At 52.5% G+C, this 20,567-nt stretch overlaps 1 protein-coding gene across 3 annotated transcripts in view; it reads right to left on the bottom strand.

Annotated features, from left to right (window-relative positions):
* The window catches only part of EPHB2 (EPH receptor B2), a 119,318-nt gene that overhangs the window by 23,399 nt on the left and 75,352 nt on the right, over positions 1–20,567 (bottom strand). For all 3 annotated transcript variants that reach the window (XM_061187015.1, XM_061187017.1, XM_061187018.1), the window contains exons 3-5: positions 18,545–18,700; positions 17,061–17,396; positions 2,370–2,494 (exon numbers count right to left, since the gene is read on the bottom strand). In XM_061187015.1, the coding sequence (XP_061042998.1) occupies positions 2,370–2,494; positions 17,061–17,396; positions 18,545–18,700 (617 nt within the window). The remainder of the gene's footprint in view (positions 1–2,369; positions 2,495–17,060; positions 17,397–18,544; positions 18,701–20,567) is intronic.

Consider the following 20,567-nt stretch of genomic DNA (forward strand, 5'->3'; position numbering starts at 1 on the left):
CCACTGGCAGAGCCAAGCTGTCTCTTTCTGCACCCAGGCCCTGGGAGGAGGGGTTGACAGAAGTAAGGCCACGTCTCATCACAGCTGTCCCTCAGGTCTGCCCCTCTCTTGCCATCTGTGCCTAAAATTCTCCATCAGGGCCTGTTCCTGTCCACCTCTTAACAGTCATCCCAGAATATCCCTGGGAGAAAACTGGGAGGCAGGAGGGCCAGGTGAAGTCTTCCACTTAGCAGCTGGGTGCTCTTGGACAAGTTACACAACTTCTCTGTGCCTCAGTTTCCCCTCCTGTCCAGTGAGACGAATAGCACTGCTGCGAGGATGAATGAGGTGACAGAGGTGATGTGCTCAGCCCGTAGTGGGCACTCAGGAAATGTGAGCAGGTGGTAACTCTGGCTACTGCAGGGCCTGCTGGTCCTGCCACCCCTGGCAGGGGCCTGGGGATGCCCGGGTAGCGGCAGAAAGTAGGACAGAGCTGCCTCCTGGTTCACACCTCCGTCAGCCTCCCCAGCCCCTCCCTTCTCGGTAGGAAATGGGTCGTAGGCAGGACCCGCGCCGGGATTTCTCATTTCCGTTCCAATCTTTGGGGACAAATGCTTTCAGTTTCATTTAATCATAAAGCTTCTTAATTAGTTTTTTTTTTTTTTTTAAATTCTGAGCTGCTAAGCTGTCCCTGCCAGAGGGGGTGGAAGTGCTGGCTTCTGCAAAGCCTGGGGCTTCCTGGGCCTGGCAGCAGCTGGTCCAGCTACCCTGGGTGCCCAGCTACTTTAAGGCTCTCCAGGGCCCAGCGAGAGTGGAGTTGCTTCCCTCACCTCATCCCAGCTCAGGCCGTCCAACAACACCTCAAGCACCTACTGTGTGCCAGGCGAGGGACACAGCGGAGATAAGGCAAGGTCTCCACTCTCTACCAAGGCCACGGGAAGGGATTCACTCACTTATTTATTCAGCCAATGTTTATCAAGTGTCTCCTTGGTGCCAGGCCCAGGGCGCTGGGAGCAGGTGGTGTACCGGACAGATGTGGTCCCTGGTCTCTCGGAGTGCACTGCTTAGACGAGGGGATGAGCAAGGAAGCAATCACAAACCAGCTGGGTGAGGCTGGATAGGTGTTTGCCCAAGCTCTGAGACTCACCAGAGTTTGGCCGATCCAGGGGTTAATAGAGTGGGAGGGCTGGGCTGGGGCTCGGAACGCGGGCCCCAGCAGGGCTGGCTGGAACTGCCTCCCCCTCTCTTCCTCTCAGTCGTTAGGGAGAGCTTTTCCATCCTTTTCTGTTTCCCAGTGGGCTTACCCTCAACTAATGTACTTCCTGTAGTCATTTACAACCTAGTCTGAATGGGAGTCCAGTGATCCCTTTCCCAGGGACAGTCTCTGTGGCTATTTGGTGCCTCAGGGAGCAGTTAAAAATGTCATTATCCAAAAGAGAGAGCTTCCTGGGCCTCTGATGTCCAGCTGCTCTGTCCCCTGCTGTCTCTGTACTGTGCAGGCCCCACATTCAGATGTGTTGAGCTCACCTGGCCTTACATCATGTAGCTCTTGCCCACCGAGAAGCAGGCAGGGCAGAAGAGGGAGGAAGGGAAAGCACACTTGTCTCTGCTGAGGGCCAGGCAATGCTGGGCACTACACCTGCCTTTTCTCCTTAACCTTCACAGCCGCCTCGCGAGAGAGGTGGTCTCATTTGTATTTGACACAGGGGGAAACTGAGGCTCAGAGAGAGAAAGATGCCCGCCCAAGGTCACACAGCTGGTTATGGATGGAGCTGGGATTTGAACCTACAGCTTCTCATTCCTCATCCAATGCTCCTTCTTCTACACCAGTGGCTTCCAACCCTGGGTCCCTGAAGGGAGCAATAAAGGTCTGATTTAAAAGCTCAAAGAGAAATCACTCTCTCCCCATACATACAAAGGGCACTCAGGCAAACAAAAACAAGTGTTTTAGCTGGAATCAGAGCAACATGGGGAGGAAGCTCCACCCTCTCACCCTGTACAGAAGCTCTCTTGAGCAGTTTCAAATCTCTGCTTCAGAATGGGTAAATGACTAATTATTACTTAAGAAATGCAGCTTTTGGGAAAACCAGTTTTTTCAGAACATCAGGCCCATCAAAATCAAGATGAAAGGGGTCTTGGAGGGGAAAGGGCTGTGACCATTGCATTTTACTGAGATTGTGGCCTGATCCCCTAGACCAGAAAAGCAAGACTCAGAGAGGTCAAGGCAACTGCCTGAGGTCTCACAGCTGGGGAGGGGTGGGGCTGAGGCCAGTGCTCTTTCTGCTTCACCAGACTGCCTAGTCTTGCGGGATGGCAGAACCCCAGAACCCAGCCTGGAAGGGGGCCCTGCGGGAGCGGGGAGTGGGGAGAGCGCCCAGGAGCACACGTACCTTCTCATAGTACTGCAGCTCGTAATCCAGGATGACGCCATTGGGCTGGTCGGGCTGGGACCACGACAGGGTAATGCTGTCCACGGTGCGGCTCACCTGGTGCATGATGGACACGGCCGATGGAGCTGCAAGAGAGGTCAGAGGTCAGGGGTCAGGGGTGGGCATGAGAGGGTGCAGCTTCTGGCCCAGTCTCAAAGGTGCCCAGACAGAGACCTATGGGACCACAGAGGGGAAGGCATCTGGCTTAGGCCACACAGCCAGCCTGGGGAGCCGATAGGGTGCAAGGCCACAGTTGCTGTTCTCATGGGGCACCTTCAGATTACAGACACCGACAACTCCAGCCATCCCTGGGGAAGCTCAGCCACATCAAGTCAAGACAGATGCATTGGGCCCCTTCTCTGGTCTGGCCCCAAGTGGGTTGGACGAAATGTTAATTCATTCTCTCTTGGAGCTTACAGTCTACTGAACCAGGGGACATACAGACCCTAGACATGGTGACGGGGCTCTGGGACAGGGAAGCAGAGATGGTGGGAGATTCATTCACTCCTTCAACAAATGTGCATTGAGTGCCTCCTATGTGCAGGGACACTGCAGTGAATAAAAATGACTGCAAAAAATAAATATATAAAAATAAATCCATAGCTACTATGGAAGACAGTTTGGTGGTTCCTTAAAAAGTTAAACATAGAATTACCATATGATCCAGCCATTCCACTCCTAATCATATACCCCAAAGAACTGAAAACAGGTACTCAAGCAAATATTTGTATATGAATATTTATAGCAGTACTATTCACAACAGCTAAAAGGTGGGAACAACCCAACTGTCTATCAACAGATGAATGGATAGACAAATTGTGGTATACACATATAACAGAATATTATTTAGGCATAAAAAAGAATGAAGTACTAATGTACACTACAATGAGGATAAAGCTCAAATACATGCTAAGTGAAAGGCAGATGCAAATTGTATGGTCACATATTGTATGGTCCCATTTATATGAAATATTCAGAATAGGTAAGGTGATAGAGACAGTAAGCAGATTAGTGGTTGCCAGGGGCTGGAGGAGGGAGCATGGGGAATGCTGGGTACGGGGTTTTCCTTGGGGTGATGAAAATGATTTGGCACTGGATAGAGGTGGTAATTGCCCAACACTGTGAATGTACTAAATGCCACGGAACTGTACACGTAAAAATGGTTAATTGCACGTTATGGAATTTCACCCATCCCTCCCAGCAGCGTTGCTAGTGCCCTCATGGAGGGTGGTTAGACGTAGGAGACAAGATGTCAGAGGAGGGACTTCCCTGGTGGCGCAGTGGTTAAGAATCCACCTGCCAATGTAGGGGACACGGGTTCGAGCCCTGGTCCGGGAAGATCCCACGTGCCGCGGAGCAACTAAGCCCGTGTGCCACAACTACCGAGCCTGTGCTCTAGAGCCTGTGAGCCACAGCTACTGAGCCGGCATGCCACAACTACTGAAGCCCGCATGCCACAACTACTGGAGCCCGTGTGCCTAGAGCTTGTGCTGTGCGACAAGAGAAGCCACCGCAATGAGAAGCCCGCACACCGTGTCAAAGAGTAGCACCCACTCGCCGCAACTAGAGAAAGCCCACGCGCAGCAATGAAGACCCAACACAGCCAAAAATTAAAAAAAAAAAAAAAAGATGTCAGGGGAGGCTGTGTTTAGTGCTAGAAGTACCCTTAGAAATAATTTAGTCCCATCCCCTTATTTTACAGGTGTGGAAACTGAGGTCCAGAGAGGGTTGTGAGCTGCCCAAGGTCACAGTGAGTTCAAGCTTGCTGCCCCTTCCTTGATTCCTTCTTTCACAGAGCACCCATGCCTGTGCTTTTTGCCTTCTTCTCAAATGAAACAAACCTGCACAAAGCACCTACAACGTGTTGGCCATGGCCCTGGGCCCTTCACACGTGTGTGTCCTGAGCTGACTGTCAGTGAGGGGGCAGTATTAGCCCCACCGACAGGTGCAGACCACAAAGCTCAGAGCAGCACAGGGCTTCCTGAGATGACACAGCCCGTCAGTGGGGGAGCTGGCATTTGAACCCAGGTCTGCCACTCTCCAGAGAAGGGTTTGTCCATGAGTCCTGACCCGGTCCTTCCCTATGGTGTGACTGGAGCAGAGCCCCCTTGCCTCTCTGGGCCTGAGGTTTTCATGGTCCCAGGAGGGGCTGAGGACTCACCAGGGTGAGAGGAGCACCTCCTGCAGTCTCTCCTGGCTCCTGGGCAGGTCCGTGACAAGCAGATGCCCTGTCTTGACCATCACGGTGATTCCTGAAGGAGGCTGAGGCTGACCCTTCTCTTCCCACCCAAATCCTGCTTTCCAGGGGCTCTGACCACACTGACATGAGCATGGATCAGGGACCGGTAGGGGCTCCTGGAGGATTAGTGCTTGGAGATCCTCGCCTGTTTCCTGCTCTGTCTCTGTCCCTTTGTCCCCAGTGTGGAGGGAGCTGTCTATTGGTCAGAAGACCCAGGCCCTGCTCTCTGGCCTGCTACTAACTGACCGGGCAACCTTGGGCAAGTGACCCCCCTCTCTGGACCTGGTTCCTCCTCTGCACCATGGGCACAGCTGGAAGATCCCTGTGATCTTGCAGCTCAAATGTTCCCTGCCTGTCCCTCCTGGTTAGCCCTTGTCCTGGAGTTGGATCAGCCCAGGGGCCAGCGTGGGCCGAAAAGGTCTAGGCTTCCCTCCAGCACCCCTAGGAGCTGTGGAAAATTGGCCCAAGACACCCCAGATGGGGTGGCACCACCCAGAAGAAGGACTTGGACCCTGGCCTAGGTGTCCCTGAAGAGCCTCTGTTCTTTCTGCCACCCCTCCCCCACCGACCCCCCAAGGGAGGGCTGCCTGTCCCTCAGCTTGGCTCCTTGCCCTGCCAGGGGCAGTGGGCCTCCTGGGGAGATCAGGGACCTGGCTCCCAGCAGTTTCCTCCTTAGTCAAACAAGGAGACTCTGTCTTCCTTGTTCCCTGCTAGGGTATCAAGAAGACCCAATCCAAAGGAGGGGCCCCACCAACCACTGCTTATTGAGCACCTACTAATGCTGGGCTATGTCCTCAGTACCCATGCACCCATTTAATCCTCACAACAACCTGTGAAGCAGACCTCCTTCAGCCCATTTTGCAGATGGGGAAACTGAGAATCACAGTAAAGGGACTTGCCTGAAGCTACATAGATAGTAAGTGGCTGGACAAAGCAACATATTCCCATGCTTCATGAAGTCACTTGAAGGGCTTTCAGGGCTGTGTGTATGTGTATAATAATAACAAGGAAAAAGCCACTAAGCTAACACTTACTGAGCTCTTATTCTGTGCCAAGCCCTGTTCCACGTACTCAACACCTATTAACACAGGTGTAACACAGAATTCTCACAACTGCCCTATGAGCTGAGGGCTATTAACAACCCCAGTTTATAGATGGAGACACTGAGGCTTGGAGCTGTTCAGTGACCTGCTCAAGGCTCATGCGGCAAGGCAGTGGAGGGCTAGCCCTTGAACCTGGTGGCTCAGGCTCTTTACCAGCGCAGCCCTGGTTACCATGCGGTCAGCCCAGTTCCAAGTAAATGCTCACCGGAAATTAATGAGAAAATTGCTAGATCCCTGTGGAGGAGTGGTCAGAGCTCTCGGTGTCTTGGTTTCCTCATCTGTAAAGTGAGCCTAATGGTAACGTGCCTTGGGGGCTGTTGTGAGGACAGATGAATGAAAGCATTTCAGGTGCTCAGTGTGGTGCCTGGCACGTGGTCAGCTCTGTGAGTGTTCACGGGTATCACTAGGCACTGGCCACTGTGCACTGAGCAGTTGACCAGCATCATTCTGTTTGATCCTCTCAACAACAGTGTGGGATGGGGGTTAATAGCTGCAATTTGCAGAAGAGGAAACTGAGGCTCAGAGAGGTGTGGTGACTTCCCCAAGGTCACACAGCTAGTGAGGAGCTGAGCTATGCCTGAAGCTGAACTATCCTGCCCCAGCTCTTTTCCCTGTTGTCCCTCAGAGCTGGTCCTACTCTCTGTCCCCTCCCTCCTTGACCCTGTCTCCAGTCCCAGCCCCACTCCTCCCTCTGGAGCCACCATTGTGTAGAGCTTGTTCTCCTGGACTTCTGGCAGCCCTGGCTCCTCTGTGAGGCCCAAGCTGTCTGTCCCTCTCTCCAGCCTGTCGTAGTCAGCTCCCCGTTGAAAACAACAAAATTAGTCCCTTTTGGAGTTTCCCAGATCTGGGCTAATCTGGGGGATCCTGGCTGGGGGCTTACCCTTCCTGCTGGCCCAGGAACACCCCGCCCTCAGGCCTCCCCTAAGCTTCTCAGCTCCTCTCAGACAAAACACAGGGCAGTGTGACCACTCGGGGGTGTGTGTATGTGTGTGTGTGTGTGCGCGCGTGCACTCATCTGCACACATTCACATGCACTGGAAAATCAGTGAGGATGCTTTAAACTCAGCCACTAGGGATTTGAGGAGGGATATGCCCTGCCCCTGCCTCCAAGGGTCTGAGGATAATTCTGGTGTGAGGGGCTGGATGAGGTCATCTTCAGGGCTCCTTGGAATGCTGGGATCTCTCACCAAGGTGGGAGGGGTATTATGTGGCAGGGAGGGCGTGCTGCCACTGCATGTCTATGGAGCATCAGACACGCCCTGAGCCCGTAGGGATAGGTGAGGAGTATTCTCATTAAGCCGCTACTACGTGCATTTACCTAGTGCTTCCTGCTGAGAACTTGTAGAAGGCTCAGCTGAGGAAATTCCAATCCGGCCCCCAGAAGGGCAGTCTAGGTTAGTGGCTGGGAGCCCAGAGGTGGAATCAGACAGACCTGCATGCAACTCCCTACTCCTCCACTCCTCAGTATTGTGACCTTGAGCAAGTTCTCTTAACCTCTCTGAGCCTCAGTTTCTATACCTGTCCAATGGGGACCCTTACCTGGCAAGGATGCTGTGAGGATGAAAGGAGAAATGCAGGTAAAGGTTTAAGTGTGATGCCCAGCACCATCAGGAGGGAGACATTATTAAGACTATTTCAATAGAGTAGAATGCTACCCAGGGCTGGGGGTTGGAGGAAATGAGATGTTGGTCAAAGGGTAAAAACTCCCAGCTATAAGATGAGTAAGTTCTGGGGACCTATTTACAGCAGGGTGACTATAATTAACAATACTGTATTATATACTGGAAAGTTAAGAGAGTAGATCTTAAATATTATCAACACACACACACACACACGCAGGTAATTATGTGAAGGGATGGAGGTATTAACTAACCTTACTAAGGCAATCATTTTGCAATATACGTATGTATCAAAACATCACACTGTACTCCTTAAACTTGCATATGGTCTATGTCAATAATATCTCAAGAAAGCTGGAAAAAAATTTCCATTCAGAGTCACTGTGATGTTGGCACAATGCTGGGTGCTGGGGTTCAAGAGAGGAACCTTGCAGGGTCTCTGCTTTCCAGGGGGCACAGTCTAATGGAGAAGGCATATTTGTTTCAGCCCAATGAGTGCCTGCTCCAGGCTGGGCACCATACTAGGCAGTGGAGAAACCATGAGACTTGGACTTGGTGTGGAGCTCCTGGATCCAAGCCCCCATTTTGGAACTCGGCCAAGGTGATCCAGTCCCAAGCAGGGGTGAAGCTGCTCCTTCCACATCTCTCCCTGTAATTTCACCTCCCAATAATGGAGATGAAAGTGGTAGCATGTGTCCCTATAGATTACTGGACTTTTCCAACTTGAGTGGGAGTAAGGCGATAACCAGGAGACCTTGTTAAAACTCGTATTACTGGGTCCCTTCTCCCGTCCCCAGAGATTCTGGTTCAGCTGGTCTGGGATGGGGTCTGAGAATCTGTAGTTCTAACAAGCTCCCAGGTGATACTGATGCTGCTGGCCTGTGGCCCATATTTTTAGGAGTAGTGGGTGGATTCAGGGCCAGAGAAGGGAAGTAACTTGTCCAAGGTCAGACAGCAGGTAGAGGTGGGCCCGGGACTAGAGTCTAGATCAGCTGAGTCCTGATCTAGTGTATTTTCCACCCATCATGCTGCTTCTCCCAGCCCAGCTTCTGCCCAAGACTGCCCCTCTCATCTGCCCAGGCTAGAGTATTCCTCTGGGGCCCACGGACTCAGAGTCTTGATGCAGTGGTACAGGTAGTTTCAGGAGAGGCACAGGGATGGGGCTGCAGAGGCAGGTGGGGGCCAGACCTCCAGGCCGAGGAGTTGCTTTGTCGCAAAGGCACTGGGGAGCCACAGAAGGACTGCAGTAGGGGTGGCAACCTGTTCCTTAACTAAAACACAAGCTTGTCATCTGGACAACCTCTGGATACCCCATGATGCCTTAAAAAAAAAAAAAGGGAAGGCCCCACAGCTAACACCTAACACTTTCTTGTTCGCTCTACACCAGGCACTTTTCCAAATGCTTTACGTCAATTAACTCATTTAACACTCATAGCAACCCTGAGAGGCTGGTATTACTGTTATACCCATTTTATAGGTGAGGAAACGGAGGCACTGAAGTATGAGGTAACTTGCCCAAAGTTACCAAGCAGTGGAGCTGGGATTTGAACCCAGGCCCACCCAAGTCCAGCATCTCCTCTCCCCTCCATTGGCTGCGGCCGATGCAGGCTGACCACAGAGGTCTTGAAACCAGTGGGCCTCAGAGGGCTGCTGCAAAGCTAACTCGGTCCGGCTCTGGCTGACTCCCCTCACCCATCACCCACCCGGCCGCCCTGGCTCTGGGCGCTCAGCTGTTGGTGGAGGCAGGTCCCCCACAGCCATGGGGGTCTGGGCTTGGCGGGCTTAGCTGGCAGGCTTGGGTTACAGGCAGCTAACTCAGGCTCTGATCCCATAAGCCCCGTAACCCTGGGTGTGGCAAGGAGGAGGCATTTGCTGGGAAGATGATCAAGGCGGGCCAGTGAGGGCCAAGCAGGGCTGGCCTTTCTCCTGGAATCCAGGGGGATTAACGGCGGAGAAAAGGGAACAGCTGGATGTTCTCCCATCCCTCCTGCTGCCCGCCGCCCACCCTGAGGTGTCAGGTTTCCCTGTAAGTTGGTCTTTAGGGAATTCTGGTATTTTCAATCACCAGCCAGGCACACCGGCAGGGGGATGGGATCAGTGGCGCCCCGTGACCCCTGCAAGGAGATGGAGCCCCAGGGAGCAAGCACAAAAGAGGCTTGTGGTCGAGAGGTTAGGGGAGGCTGGCCAGGCAGGGCCTGCTCGGTGGCGGGAGCAGGTGGTCAGGGGCCCTGCTGCCCCCAGCGAGCCCTGGGGGAGCTTCCAATCTCTTCACCAGCTGAGACCTGGGGAAGTAGCCTTCCCTCTGTGTGCCTCGTTCCCCCTCAGGGCATGGATCCCTACTGAGTCCATGGAGTTGCCCTAATTCCTATCTTCTGACATCCTTTACACATAAGAAAAATAAATCTCCATTTGGTCTAAGTGACTATGGTAGACTGGTTGTATCACTTGCCTCTCTGTCTCTATATCCTTTGCCCTGTAATTTGTGTAATCCCCCTCTGACCCTGGCTCTGGGCTTGGCCGTGTGACTTGCTCCGGCCAATAGAATATAAGCAAATACGATATAAGCAGAGGCTTGAAAAAGCCCTCGCATGTATCTGCCAGCTGTCTAGGTGCCCCGCCATGGCCACGAGAACACGCCCAGGCCGACCTGCTGGAGGATGAGCTACATGGAGCAGAGTTGTTGCCCCAGTTGTCCCCACCAGGGCCATTCCTGACCAGCCCACAGCACTCAACCCCAAACATGCAATAGAGCCCTGACAAAATCCAAAGAGAAGAGGTGCTGAGCAACCCGGAGTAGCTAGAGCGCAAACGTATGAATGCTCCCTGCCAAGACCCATCCAACCAGGAGACTCACGAACTAGATAAGTGCTTCTTGCTTTTACGCCATTGCTTTTGCAGTTGATGCTAAACAGCATACTGTGGCAGCCTGTTTGTTACAGGCAAGCTGAACCAATCTTAGCTGATAGTCTAGGCGGGCAGTGCCTCCCCGGCAGAACGCTTGGGAGGATCAAAGAGGACAACGCATTTAGAGCGCTCAGCCCAGGGAGTGACGTTGCCCTCTCCCTCTCTCTTCCTTTCCCCAGGCATGGGCCTCACTGGGGGCCCTCTTGTCCTATCTCTCTCTGATCCTCTCCGCCCCCAGGGAGAGAAGTAGGTGAGTACATGATCATGTCAGTTCTAGAGACCAGCCACTGTGTGCCCGCTCCACAGGAGGGCAAAAGGATCAGAGGAGAACATGGCTGGCAGAAAGGGCTTTGGAAAGTCAAAAATTTTTCCATGAGAAAGCCATGTGGAGTGGTGTCACGGACAGAGACTCTGACACCTGGCGAGGGTGTTAGAGACCAGCTCCGCCAAGGGCCTGCTGTATGATCTTGGGCAGCCACTTAGGAGCCTCTCTGGGCCTCAGTTTTCCTCTCTATAAAAGGAGGTGTTTGCACTGGATGAATGTTGATGTACTCTGACTTACGTGTGCATGTGATAGGCAGAATAACAGCCCCCAAATATGTCACGACCTAATCCCGGAATCTGTGAATACGTTATCTTACACGACAAAAGAGACTTTGCAGATGTGATTAAGGTTATGGCCCTTGAGATGGGAGATTATCCCGGATTATCCAGGTAGACCCACTCTAATCACTTGAGTCCTTAAAAGAGGAGAATCTTTCCCAGATGAGGGTCAGACGAGAGAGCGGGAGTGGGAGGGGGACTCGACGCCCTGTTGCTGCTTCTGAGATGCAGGGGGGCCTCGTGCAAGGACCGGAGAGACGCCCCTGGGCGCTAGGGGACCTCCCAGCTGACAGCTGGCAAGGAATCGGAGACCTCAATCCTAAAAACACATGGAGTTGAATTCTGCAAACACCCCAGTGAGCGAAGAAACAGGTCATCACTTAGAGCCACCAGCAGGGAACACAGCCCTGCTGACACTTGATTTTAGCCTGATGAGATCCAGACTAGACTTGTGACCCACGGAACTGTAAGATAAGAACTGCGTGTCATTGTAAGTTGCTAAGTTCGTGGCATTTTGTTGTAGTAGCAATAGGAAACTAACACACCTTCTGATTTCATTTTTAAGTCTAGCTGCCATCTATTGTGCCCGGTGCATTGCCCACATTATTACTAACTTGGCAACCATCTTGCAAAGCTGGGATGATGGAAACATGCCCATTTTGAAGGTGAGGATTCTAAGGCTCAGAGAAGTAAGGTTCCCTAGACAGCCTGATCACATAGCTTGGAAAGGGGCGTGCTGGATGAGGGCGGAGTTTGTCAAGTTCAGCACTGATGCCTTTTTTCCCCACACAACCCCCTAGGACATGATGATGGGGGATCTTCCTAACTGGTCAGTCAGTATGGGTGGCCCCAAAGGCTGCATTTGCTCAGCCAGGCTGTGGTGTGGCAGGTCTAGGTACACAGCTTGCCCTACCTGTGCAGAAGGCTTGGATCCAGCCAACACTGGGCCCTGAGTATGCAGTGATGTAATTATTCAGGCTCTGCCAGTGACTTGCCTGGTGGGCAAGTCATTTAACTCTTAACACCTTGCTTTCCTTACCTGTAAGATAGGAGAATAATAGAACCCACTGAGGTTGGGGAGATTCATCATTCAGGACTTGGTATCTGGCAAAAATAATAAACCACTTGCCAAATGTGAGCTATTGTATGATTCGAGTGAATACAGAACGATCTCTGCTTTTTGAGTGCCTGCCATCCCAGGCAGCCTGTGAGGTACCTTGAGAACATGAGCTCAAAGCCTCACAGCATCCCGCAAAGAGGGGGTGGTAAGGAGGCCCATAAGGAGGCCCATAAGGAGGATGCGATCAGACGCAGGCTAAGTGACTTGTCTGGGGCTAAGTGCCGGTGAGCAGCTAGGCTTGATTCAAAGCCAGGTTTGTTTGCCTGATTCCAAAGCCCAGACCCTTCCCTCCACCCCTGGGACCAGGCAGAGGTGCAGCTCTTCAGGGCTTGCTTGGGGTGAGAGTGTGTCCGCTGCAGCCCTGGAGGGAGGCCCGGAGTACTGGGGACAAGCCCCACGTTGCTGAAATGCTGCCTGCACCTAGGTCTGCATGGTTGCCTCCGTCTTGTCATTCGGATCTCAGCTCACATGCCACCTCCTCAGAGAGGCTCTCCTCTGATCCTCTGATGCTGCCAAGGCTCGCCCTCCCCGTCCCGTCCATCTCTATGTTGTCTTGTTTGTTTGTGTCGGGGACCATGGGCTCTGCAGAGCCAGACTGAACCCTGCGTCTGCCCCTTCCCAGCTGAGTGAGCCCGGGCACGTGCTTGACCTCTCCCAATCCCGTTTCCTTATCCTCCAAGTGGGGATACGCAGCCCAGCCTGGTCTCCTGTCTCTGGGGAGCCCTGAGAGGGCTCGTGAACACAGGCGGAAAGGCATTCTGGAGTGGCGGAGTATAGTTCGAAGGCAGCGTGACGGCTTTATGAAGTCAGAGGACAGCTCTGGCCCTGGTGAGTGCCAAGGGATAGCGAACAAGGCCCAGTCACTTGCCCAAAAGAAATACTTTTTCCTTATAAGGCCATGAGCTAGATATTTATATATTGAATTTTAGGGTCCGATTAAAACCGAGCACTGAATGCATTTGTCTGGAAATCAAGTCCCCAGTCTTGTTTTCCAGCCTCATCGTACTTCTCCACACCCCACCTCACTCCATGCTTCTCTGGACCCCTCGGCAACTGCTCACCAAGCATACATTGTGGTGTGCCCCTGTCTAGGCTCCAGGAGAACCACAGTGAGGGAAAGGAGACTCACTGTGAACCAATGAGTGGTGATGGTGGGGAGACAGGAATGAAATGATCAAAGACGTGAAGCTAAAATCTCAGCCACGGGAACTTGAGGGCCATGGTGCTGGGAGCATGTGACCAGGTCAGGAAGGTCAATGAAGATGAGCTAGGTCAAAAGGAAGGGGGAAATGGGGCAAAGCATTCCAAGCAGTGGGAACAGCATTTGCAAAAACCCTGTGGCAGAGAAGCTTGGTGCCTTGGAGGAAGAGAAAGGAGAACTCTCCCTCCAGTCTGCCTTTTGTACTTCCCTCTCCTAGGATACCTTCTTCTCTGCACGATTCCATCTCTGCTTATTAGAAGCTTCTCTATTCTTCAGAGCTAAGCTCAAATGCCTCCTCTTCAGGAAGCCTTCCATGGCATGCTTTTCTCCCATTCCCCAGGAGGAAATGATTTCTCCTGCCTGTGATCTCCCTCACCTCCCAGACCCCTCCTTGGGTCCTCATTTATGCCATCTAATATGTAAACTCTGTCCATGTCTTATCTTCCCAACCAGGGCATAAATCTCAATGGCAGGAACCGTGTTTTCTACAGTATAGACTTGGAGTTTCATGGTCCTGGGTTTAAATCCTAGTTGAGCCCACTTAGTAGCAGGACTTCGCATAAATGACTCCAGTTCTCTGGGCCTCTGTTTCCTCCTCTGGCAAAGGGGGATAGTGCGGTGAGGGTGTGTGTGGCTGCACAGCCCCCAGCTGGGCTCTGGGCATCTATGAGAGAGGGGGGCTTGTTAAGGGGCTTGGAACAAAGAGGAGGGGGAAAGGGTGGTTATGACCCAGAAAGCCTCAGGGCTTTGAAGGCTTACAGGGGCTTGGACTCACTTAGACCTGACTTTCCCAAATTTGTCTGATGCTAAGAAACACTTGAGCCACTTGTTAAAAATGCTGATTCCCAGGGCTTATTCCTGGGGTTCTGATTCAGCAGGTCTGGGGTGGGGGCAGGGGACCTGTGTTCTGAAAAAGCTCTCATACAGTTCTGATGTACAATTTGGTGGGGAAATTGAGGCCCAGAGGGAGGAACTGATTTTTCTCAAGTGTGATAGGTTGGATGGGCGATCTCAGCTCTGCCTCTATTGTAACAGGATCACGCACCCACACTCTCTGCCAAGGGGCCCTGCAGGGTGCGTTCACTGTGGATGACTGTGCCACAGGCAATGGCATGGGTTTATGTGGCCTGGCTTGGCTCGGCCACTTGTGTTCACACCATTCACCACAAGAGAAATAAGCCTGGGGGGCTGCTTAGTCCAAGGAGAATGAGGAGACATATGGAACAGACTGAATCCAGCCCACATTCTGGAGCTCTGCCCAGCTCAGAGGACCTGGTGCCAATTAGCTAAACCCTAGCTGACCCAGAGACTAGTGAGTGAGAAAATAAATGTTATTATTGTAAAATACTGGGTTTGGGGGTGGTTTTGTTATGCAGCATCATTGCAGCAATAACTGACCAATACACTAAAGTCACATAGCAAATGAATGACAAAACTGGGATTCAAACTCAGATCCCCTGTTCCTAACCCAGGGCTTGTTCCTCACTGCTTCTGCCTTCTCCCCCTGCACCCTCCTCTCTGGGAGCCCTCGCTTCCACTCTGCCTCATCTGTCTATTCTCTGGGAACTTCCAGCTCCAGACAGGAGGGGTCCATCCCCTTATTAGCCTTTGCTGCTAATAAGCTGAGCTGGTTAAGTAGGCAGTTTGACACTCAGGGCTCCCAAATGGATGCAAGGGAGGCCTCCACAGCTAGGGAAAGAACTCCAGGGGCTCTGGGGAATTCTAGCTTCTCCCAGGTGAAGAGAGTTCCCTCGCCTCCACCCCCACTAGGAGCCTGGCTTCCCTCCCTCAGAGCTTTGTCAAGCTGGAGAGACTCACAGACGAGGCTTCATAATCTGCCAGGTGTGTTGGCCAACAGCTGCTGGCTTTGGAGGGTTCTCTCAGATTGCCCTCCTTGAGTCAGCTCCATCCCAACCCCAACCTGAGGGGGGCTTAAATGCACCCACGGGCCTGGAAGTGCTGCAGCACATGCTCGTAACCGCACCCTCTCGGCCCAGCAGCACCACGAACGCTGACAAACAAAACCACACTCCTTCCCACACACAAACACACGGACGGGCTGAGCCACCTTCAGATATACAAACTCAAGCTCAGACACAGCCCCCTCCATGCCCCTCAGATTCAGACACACCCATGCTCACAAATGCACGTATATGTGAGAAGCCACATGGCCAGTCATGTGCAATCACAAACACATGGTCACTCAGACATATCCAACGACACACCACACATTCTCACCAATATGCACACTCACACACGCACACTCATCAGACCCACAGTCCATGGTTCCTTGGATGCACCGTAGACTGTTCTGAGCACTGGAGTCTGTTAGACCCAGTCAATTCCTGCCTTGCACCCTGCCTAGCTTAGTGACTCAACTTCTCTGAGCGTCATCTGTGAAATGAGGACACAGGTTCCTCCTACTCCAGGAGGCCGGGGGGTGGCAGTGAGGTCATGTGTGAAAGCACTCCTCAACCAGGCAGAGCTGGCTCCCCCTTCTCCTCCGTGTCCTTATGCATGCCCTTCCTCCTTCTCAAATTCCATTTATTCCTATCATTCCCTTCAAAATTCTGTTAGTCTTTCAAACTGCAGGTCAAATCCTGCCCCCTCCAGGAAGCCTTCCTGGACCTCCATCTCTGGATGCCCTGAGTGCTTACTGTGTGGGCCCCACCTGGCATCAGAAAGATAAGCTGGGCAGCCCATTCACTTTCTGTCCTGGAGCCTGACCTCCCTTGGCTCTACTTAGATGGGGCCCAGACCACGCTTCACAGCAGGGGCTTGGCAAAGGTTGCTGAGTGAATAACTGGGGGGCACACTCACAATGCCAACCACAGAGTCTTCTGCAGGAACCACAGGAACCATAACGTCCTTGAAAATCTCACATGGCCCTTGGGTGGGGATGAGGCTGGAAAGCGTCTCCTGGACCTGGCCATCTGGAGGTCCCAGGTGACCCTGAGGATAGTGGCTTTGGTGGAGAGGTAGGGCCAGAAGCCTGAAGAAGCAGTGGAGTGAAGAGGGGATGGGGGGAGGTAGTGAGACCGCATTGTTTGGCAACTTTTTTTGTTGTAAAGGAAAGAGGGCAGATGATGGGGGTGCCACATGGCGTCACAGAAAGGATTATTACAGATGAGCCTGGGGAGAGGAGTTTTGGTGGAGTTAGACTGGAGGGGGCTGAAGGTTCAGAGGAAGCACGTGTGGAAACTGCTAGATGTCCACTGAAGTCTGTCTCCCCACCTTCTGCTGTGATGGAGCTTTGAGTTAGGCTGGGAGAGATTACATCTCCCAACCTCCTCTGTGGCTCGGCGAGGTCACGTGACCACGTTCTTTCCAGTGGACCATGCCCAGGAGCGACGGGCGCCACTTCTGCCTACCTCGTTTAAAACATATCGCTGTCTCTTCCCTTCCTGCAGGCTAGAGCGCAGACAAAACTGCAACTCAGCTTCAACCAAGCAGACAAGGAGCATGGAGGCTGGTGAGACAAAACGGAAGGAACCCGGGTCCCTGAACCTCCAAGTGGATCAGAGCTACGCTGCTTACCTGGACTGCTCACCCCTGGACCCTTACATGAGAGAGAAATGCACTTCTGTGTTCTTTAAGCCAGCGAACACTGGGCCCTTTTGTTACAGCAGCTTTACTCTCACCTTCAATAACACATGCTCAACAAATGCCTGCAATTATTATATATGCCACTACAGTGGAGAGGCAACACTTACTCTCCCAGGTGGCTGGATCACACGGACAGCCTTGGAAAAGAGGAAACCACTCCACAGATGTGAAGGAGTCTTTAACAAGGGCTGGCAGGATACCCATCTGGCTCAGCATGGCGCGGAGCTGCCCCGGGCGCTTGCATTTGAAGTGCTTACCTGCCTGGTTGGTGGTGATGTTCACAGAGGCGAACTGCGGTGAGAAAGGGCTCTGGTCGGTGACGCCATTCACGGCCTGGATCTCAAAGGTGTACTGGGTGTGGGCCAGCAGGTCACTGATGTAAATGCGAGGCTCGGTCAGGCCCAGCTGGCGGGGTGCGTACTGCACGTTGTCCCCACAGCGGGTGCAGGCGCCCCGGCCCGAGCCACAGCTCTTGCAGATGATGTTGTAGACAAGATCCTCACGGCCTCCTGAGTCCCGGGGCGGGCTCCACTCTAGCATAAGTGAGGTCTCGTTGACACTGGAGATCACGGCCTGGGGTGCGGAGGGGATGGCTGGGGAGGGGGAGAGGTGTCGGTCACTGGGGGCTCTGAGGGTACGTTCCCCAAGAGATCCCTCTGTGCCCACTGCCCTGGCTCCAGCCTAGGCCTCCCAAAAGGTTTCCTCCAAATCCTTTCTCCTCTCCACCCAACAGACAGGCTTCTAGAATATAACTCGCATCCTGGTACACACATCTGCTTAAACCTTTCTCCCTGGACTCCACCCTCCTTGGTGTTCCTTGCTAGGGACAGTCTTTTTGTGTTGGGGATTATATCCACCCAATATCTATTTCCCCTTTTTCCTTATAACCCAATTTTATTCAGGGTGGCAACTACGTCCAGCTAAAGACTATATTTCTCAGCCTCTTGTGATTAAGTGCTGACCACTGATATACAGAAATTGCTGGTTAGGACTTTTTTTTTTAAGAAAAGAGACAGCTGTAGCATGTCCTTTTGTCCCTTTCATACTTTCTGCTGCTGAGAATGTGTGTGATGGCTGGAGCTTCAGCAGCAGTGTTGGACTATGATGTGACCTGAAGGGTAGAAACCACATGCTATGGATGGAAGAGGAGAAGAAAGTGCTGGGTCTCAGGTAAGTTCATGGATTTACCACACTACCCCCAGGGCTGCCTATCTTTGGGTTTCTATTATGTGAGAGAATAAATCCTTATGGTTTAAGCCACTGGGGTCAGCTCTCTGCTACTTGCAGCTGACTGCCATTCCTGTCTGATACAGAGTTGTGACATTGCCCTCATAGTCACCCTGTTCTTGGAGAATCTTGGCTTGTGATTCAGGCAGCTGCTGCCAGGAAAGAACACTAGGAAGCCTTTTCTACCACAGACACCACCTGTGTTGGTTCTTCTTCTGCCAACTTCCCATTCTCTGTCCCTTTGTGAATCAAGACCTTGACTTCATACTCCATGTGACTTAGCAGAAGGGGATAAGGAGCCAGATGCCAGCTCTGTGGTGTCTGCATGTTGGCAGCATGACTACCCCAGGATGGTCCTTTCCAGCCAGTTTTCCATTTCCCCTCCCACCAGGTAATTGGCTGCTCCTCACTTAGGAAACTACAGCCAGAGAGCCACCCAACCCTCGCTCTGAGCTTTTCAGCAGGTGGCCTCGGGACTCGGTCAGGCGTCGCCCTTCTGGGGCCCTGAACGTACTTGTGCAGGGCATGTCCAGGGGGTCCAGGTCTGCTCTGTAGTAGCCATTGCGGCAGACGCAGTTGGTGGCCCCTTCTGAAGTGGTCCGGCTGTTGATGGGACAGTGGGTACAGGCCTCATCCCCTTGGTTGGCCTTGAAGGTTCCAGATGGGCAACCTGGAGAGAAGACAAGGAGAGTCACTGGGGAAACCATATGAGGACTCAGGCCACAAGGCTTGGAAGGACGGTGCAGCATCACGGAGTGGCCACACAGGATCACAGAGCAGCCACACAGTGTCACTGATGGGGAACCCCACCTCCTGAAGCTCTTGGGGGTCTCCAGGCCCCAACATGGCAGTACTAGCTGCGCCCAGAAGGTTTCAGGCTACCTGGTTTCCTGTCTCTGAAGCTATCTATGGGTTCAGCTGGTGCCCCTAGCAATCATCCTTTATCTGCTCCAGGTTGGCTGTGCTACAGCTTCTAGGACCAATCCTGACTTAGTCTGAAGGCTCTGCAGAGGTCTGGGGCAGTGCCCATGGCCCAGTCTTGTTGTTTACTAATGGCTGGCTGGGCTCTGATTCTTGTAACTAGATTCCTGAGTTCCAGATGATTGCGATGATTACAGTAAAAAAAAAGTCCTAGCACAGCACGGGGCATGTAGAGAGGTGATGTGGTAGAGCAGGAAAGAATGCTGGCTTTGGAAGCAGACAGACCTGGGTCTGCTGCTTTGGCCTTTTTCTAGCTGTGCGGCCCAGACAAGTGGCTTAACCATTCTGAGACTTGGTTTCTTTATTAGTAAAACTATGATGTTAAGACCCATTTCTGAAGGCTATTGTGAGCATTTGGCATAAGTGTGTAAGGCACATGGCATGAGGTCTTGCAAAGTACAGGTGCCCAGTGAATAGGAGCTGTTATTATAGCAGGTGTTTGATCAATTTATTGAAATAAAGAGGGCTTGCAGTACCAGGGACAGCCTGGGGAGGGCAGTATTTACATTTGGTGGGCATTCAGCAATCTGAGCTCTCCCATGGGCTTTGGCCTTCTTCCCTGCTCTGGGGGATGCTCAGGATTTGGATTCAGGCTCTAAAGCTCAGGGCTTAGGGTGACCACTCCTGTTTGGGCCTATGTGCAAATCCACCCTTCCCTTCCTCCTGGCCCTGGGTTGGGAATCAGGAGGCCTGGGGTGTAGGCCCTGCCCCTTTCTTGGCCTTCTTCTGCTTACTGGGGTTCATAATCTCAGCTCTGTTGTGGTGCCTCAGGTGGGGGAATCAAGCAAGGGGTAAGAGAGAGGTGGACAGGGAAGAGCTTTCCAATGGACAAGTTCCTCCTTGGGATGAAATGTGGCTGAATTGTCCACAGGCCAGGGGCTCTCACCTGGACTGTATTCCATGTTCATGTGCTGTGTGACCTTTGGCAAGCAACTCCACCTCTCTGAGCGTTAGTTTCCTCATGTAAATGGCTCACACAGATTTCCCTAAATCATTTTTCCAGGCCCAGTCTTCAAGCTTATCTTGCAAGTCCAAGTCTTAGCAACTCGCCCTCCTCCCAACTCCTCAACCAGCTCCAGCCTCAGAGACGCTGCCCTCCTCGGTCTTACATGACTTGAGTTCAGGGTACTTTACCCCCCTTCCATAATTATTCATCAAGGGGATCTCTTGGCCATGCCCTCGGCTCCCCCAGGATTGGAGGAGCCTTGTCTGAACCACAGCTCCTTCCCCTGTGCCTAGCATAGCCCTGGCACTGAGCAGGCGCTCCATAAATACTTCCTGAAGCTGCCTGCTGAAGTGGAAGGAGCTTGGGCTTTGGGGAATCACATAAGTAGAAAGGCAGTGAGGAATGGTGGTTAGTGTGCAGGCTGCCTAGCAAATCCCATCCTAGCAATCTGTCCCTGCCATCTGGCCTTGAGCAAGTCACTTAAGTTGTTTCCTCATCTGTAAAATGGGGACAATAGTACCTACCTCCTAGAGTTGTTATGAGGATTACATTGGTTAATTCAGGCAAAACTGCCTAAACAATTCCTGGCATTATTAAACTGTATCTGGTT

Source organism: Eubalaena glacialis, chromosome 3 (assembly GCF_028564815.1).
Source record: "Eubalaena glacialis isolate mEubGla1 chromosome 3, mEubGla1.1.hap2.+ XY, whole genome shotgun sequence".
Lineage (NCBI taxonomy): Eukaryota > Metazoa > Chordata > Mammalia > Artiodactyla > Balaenidae > Eubalaena > Eubalaena glacialis.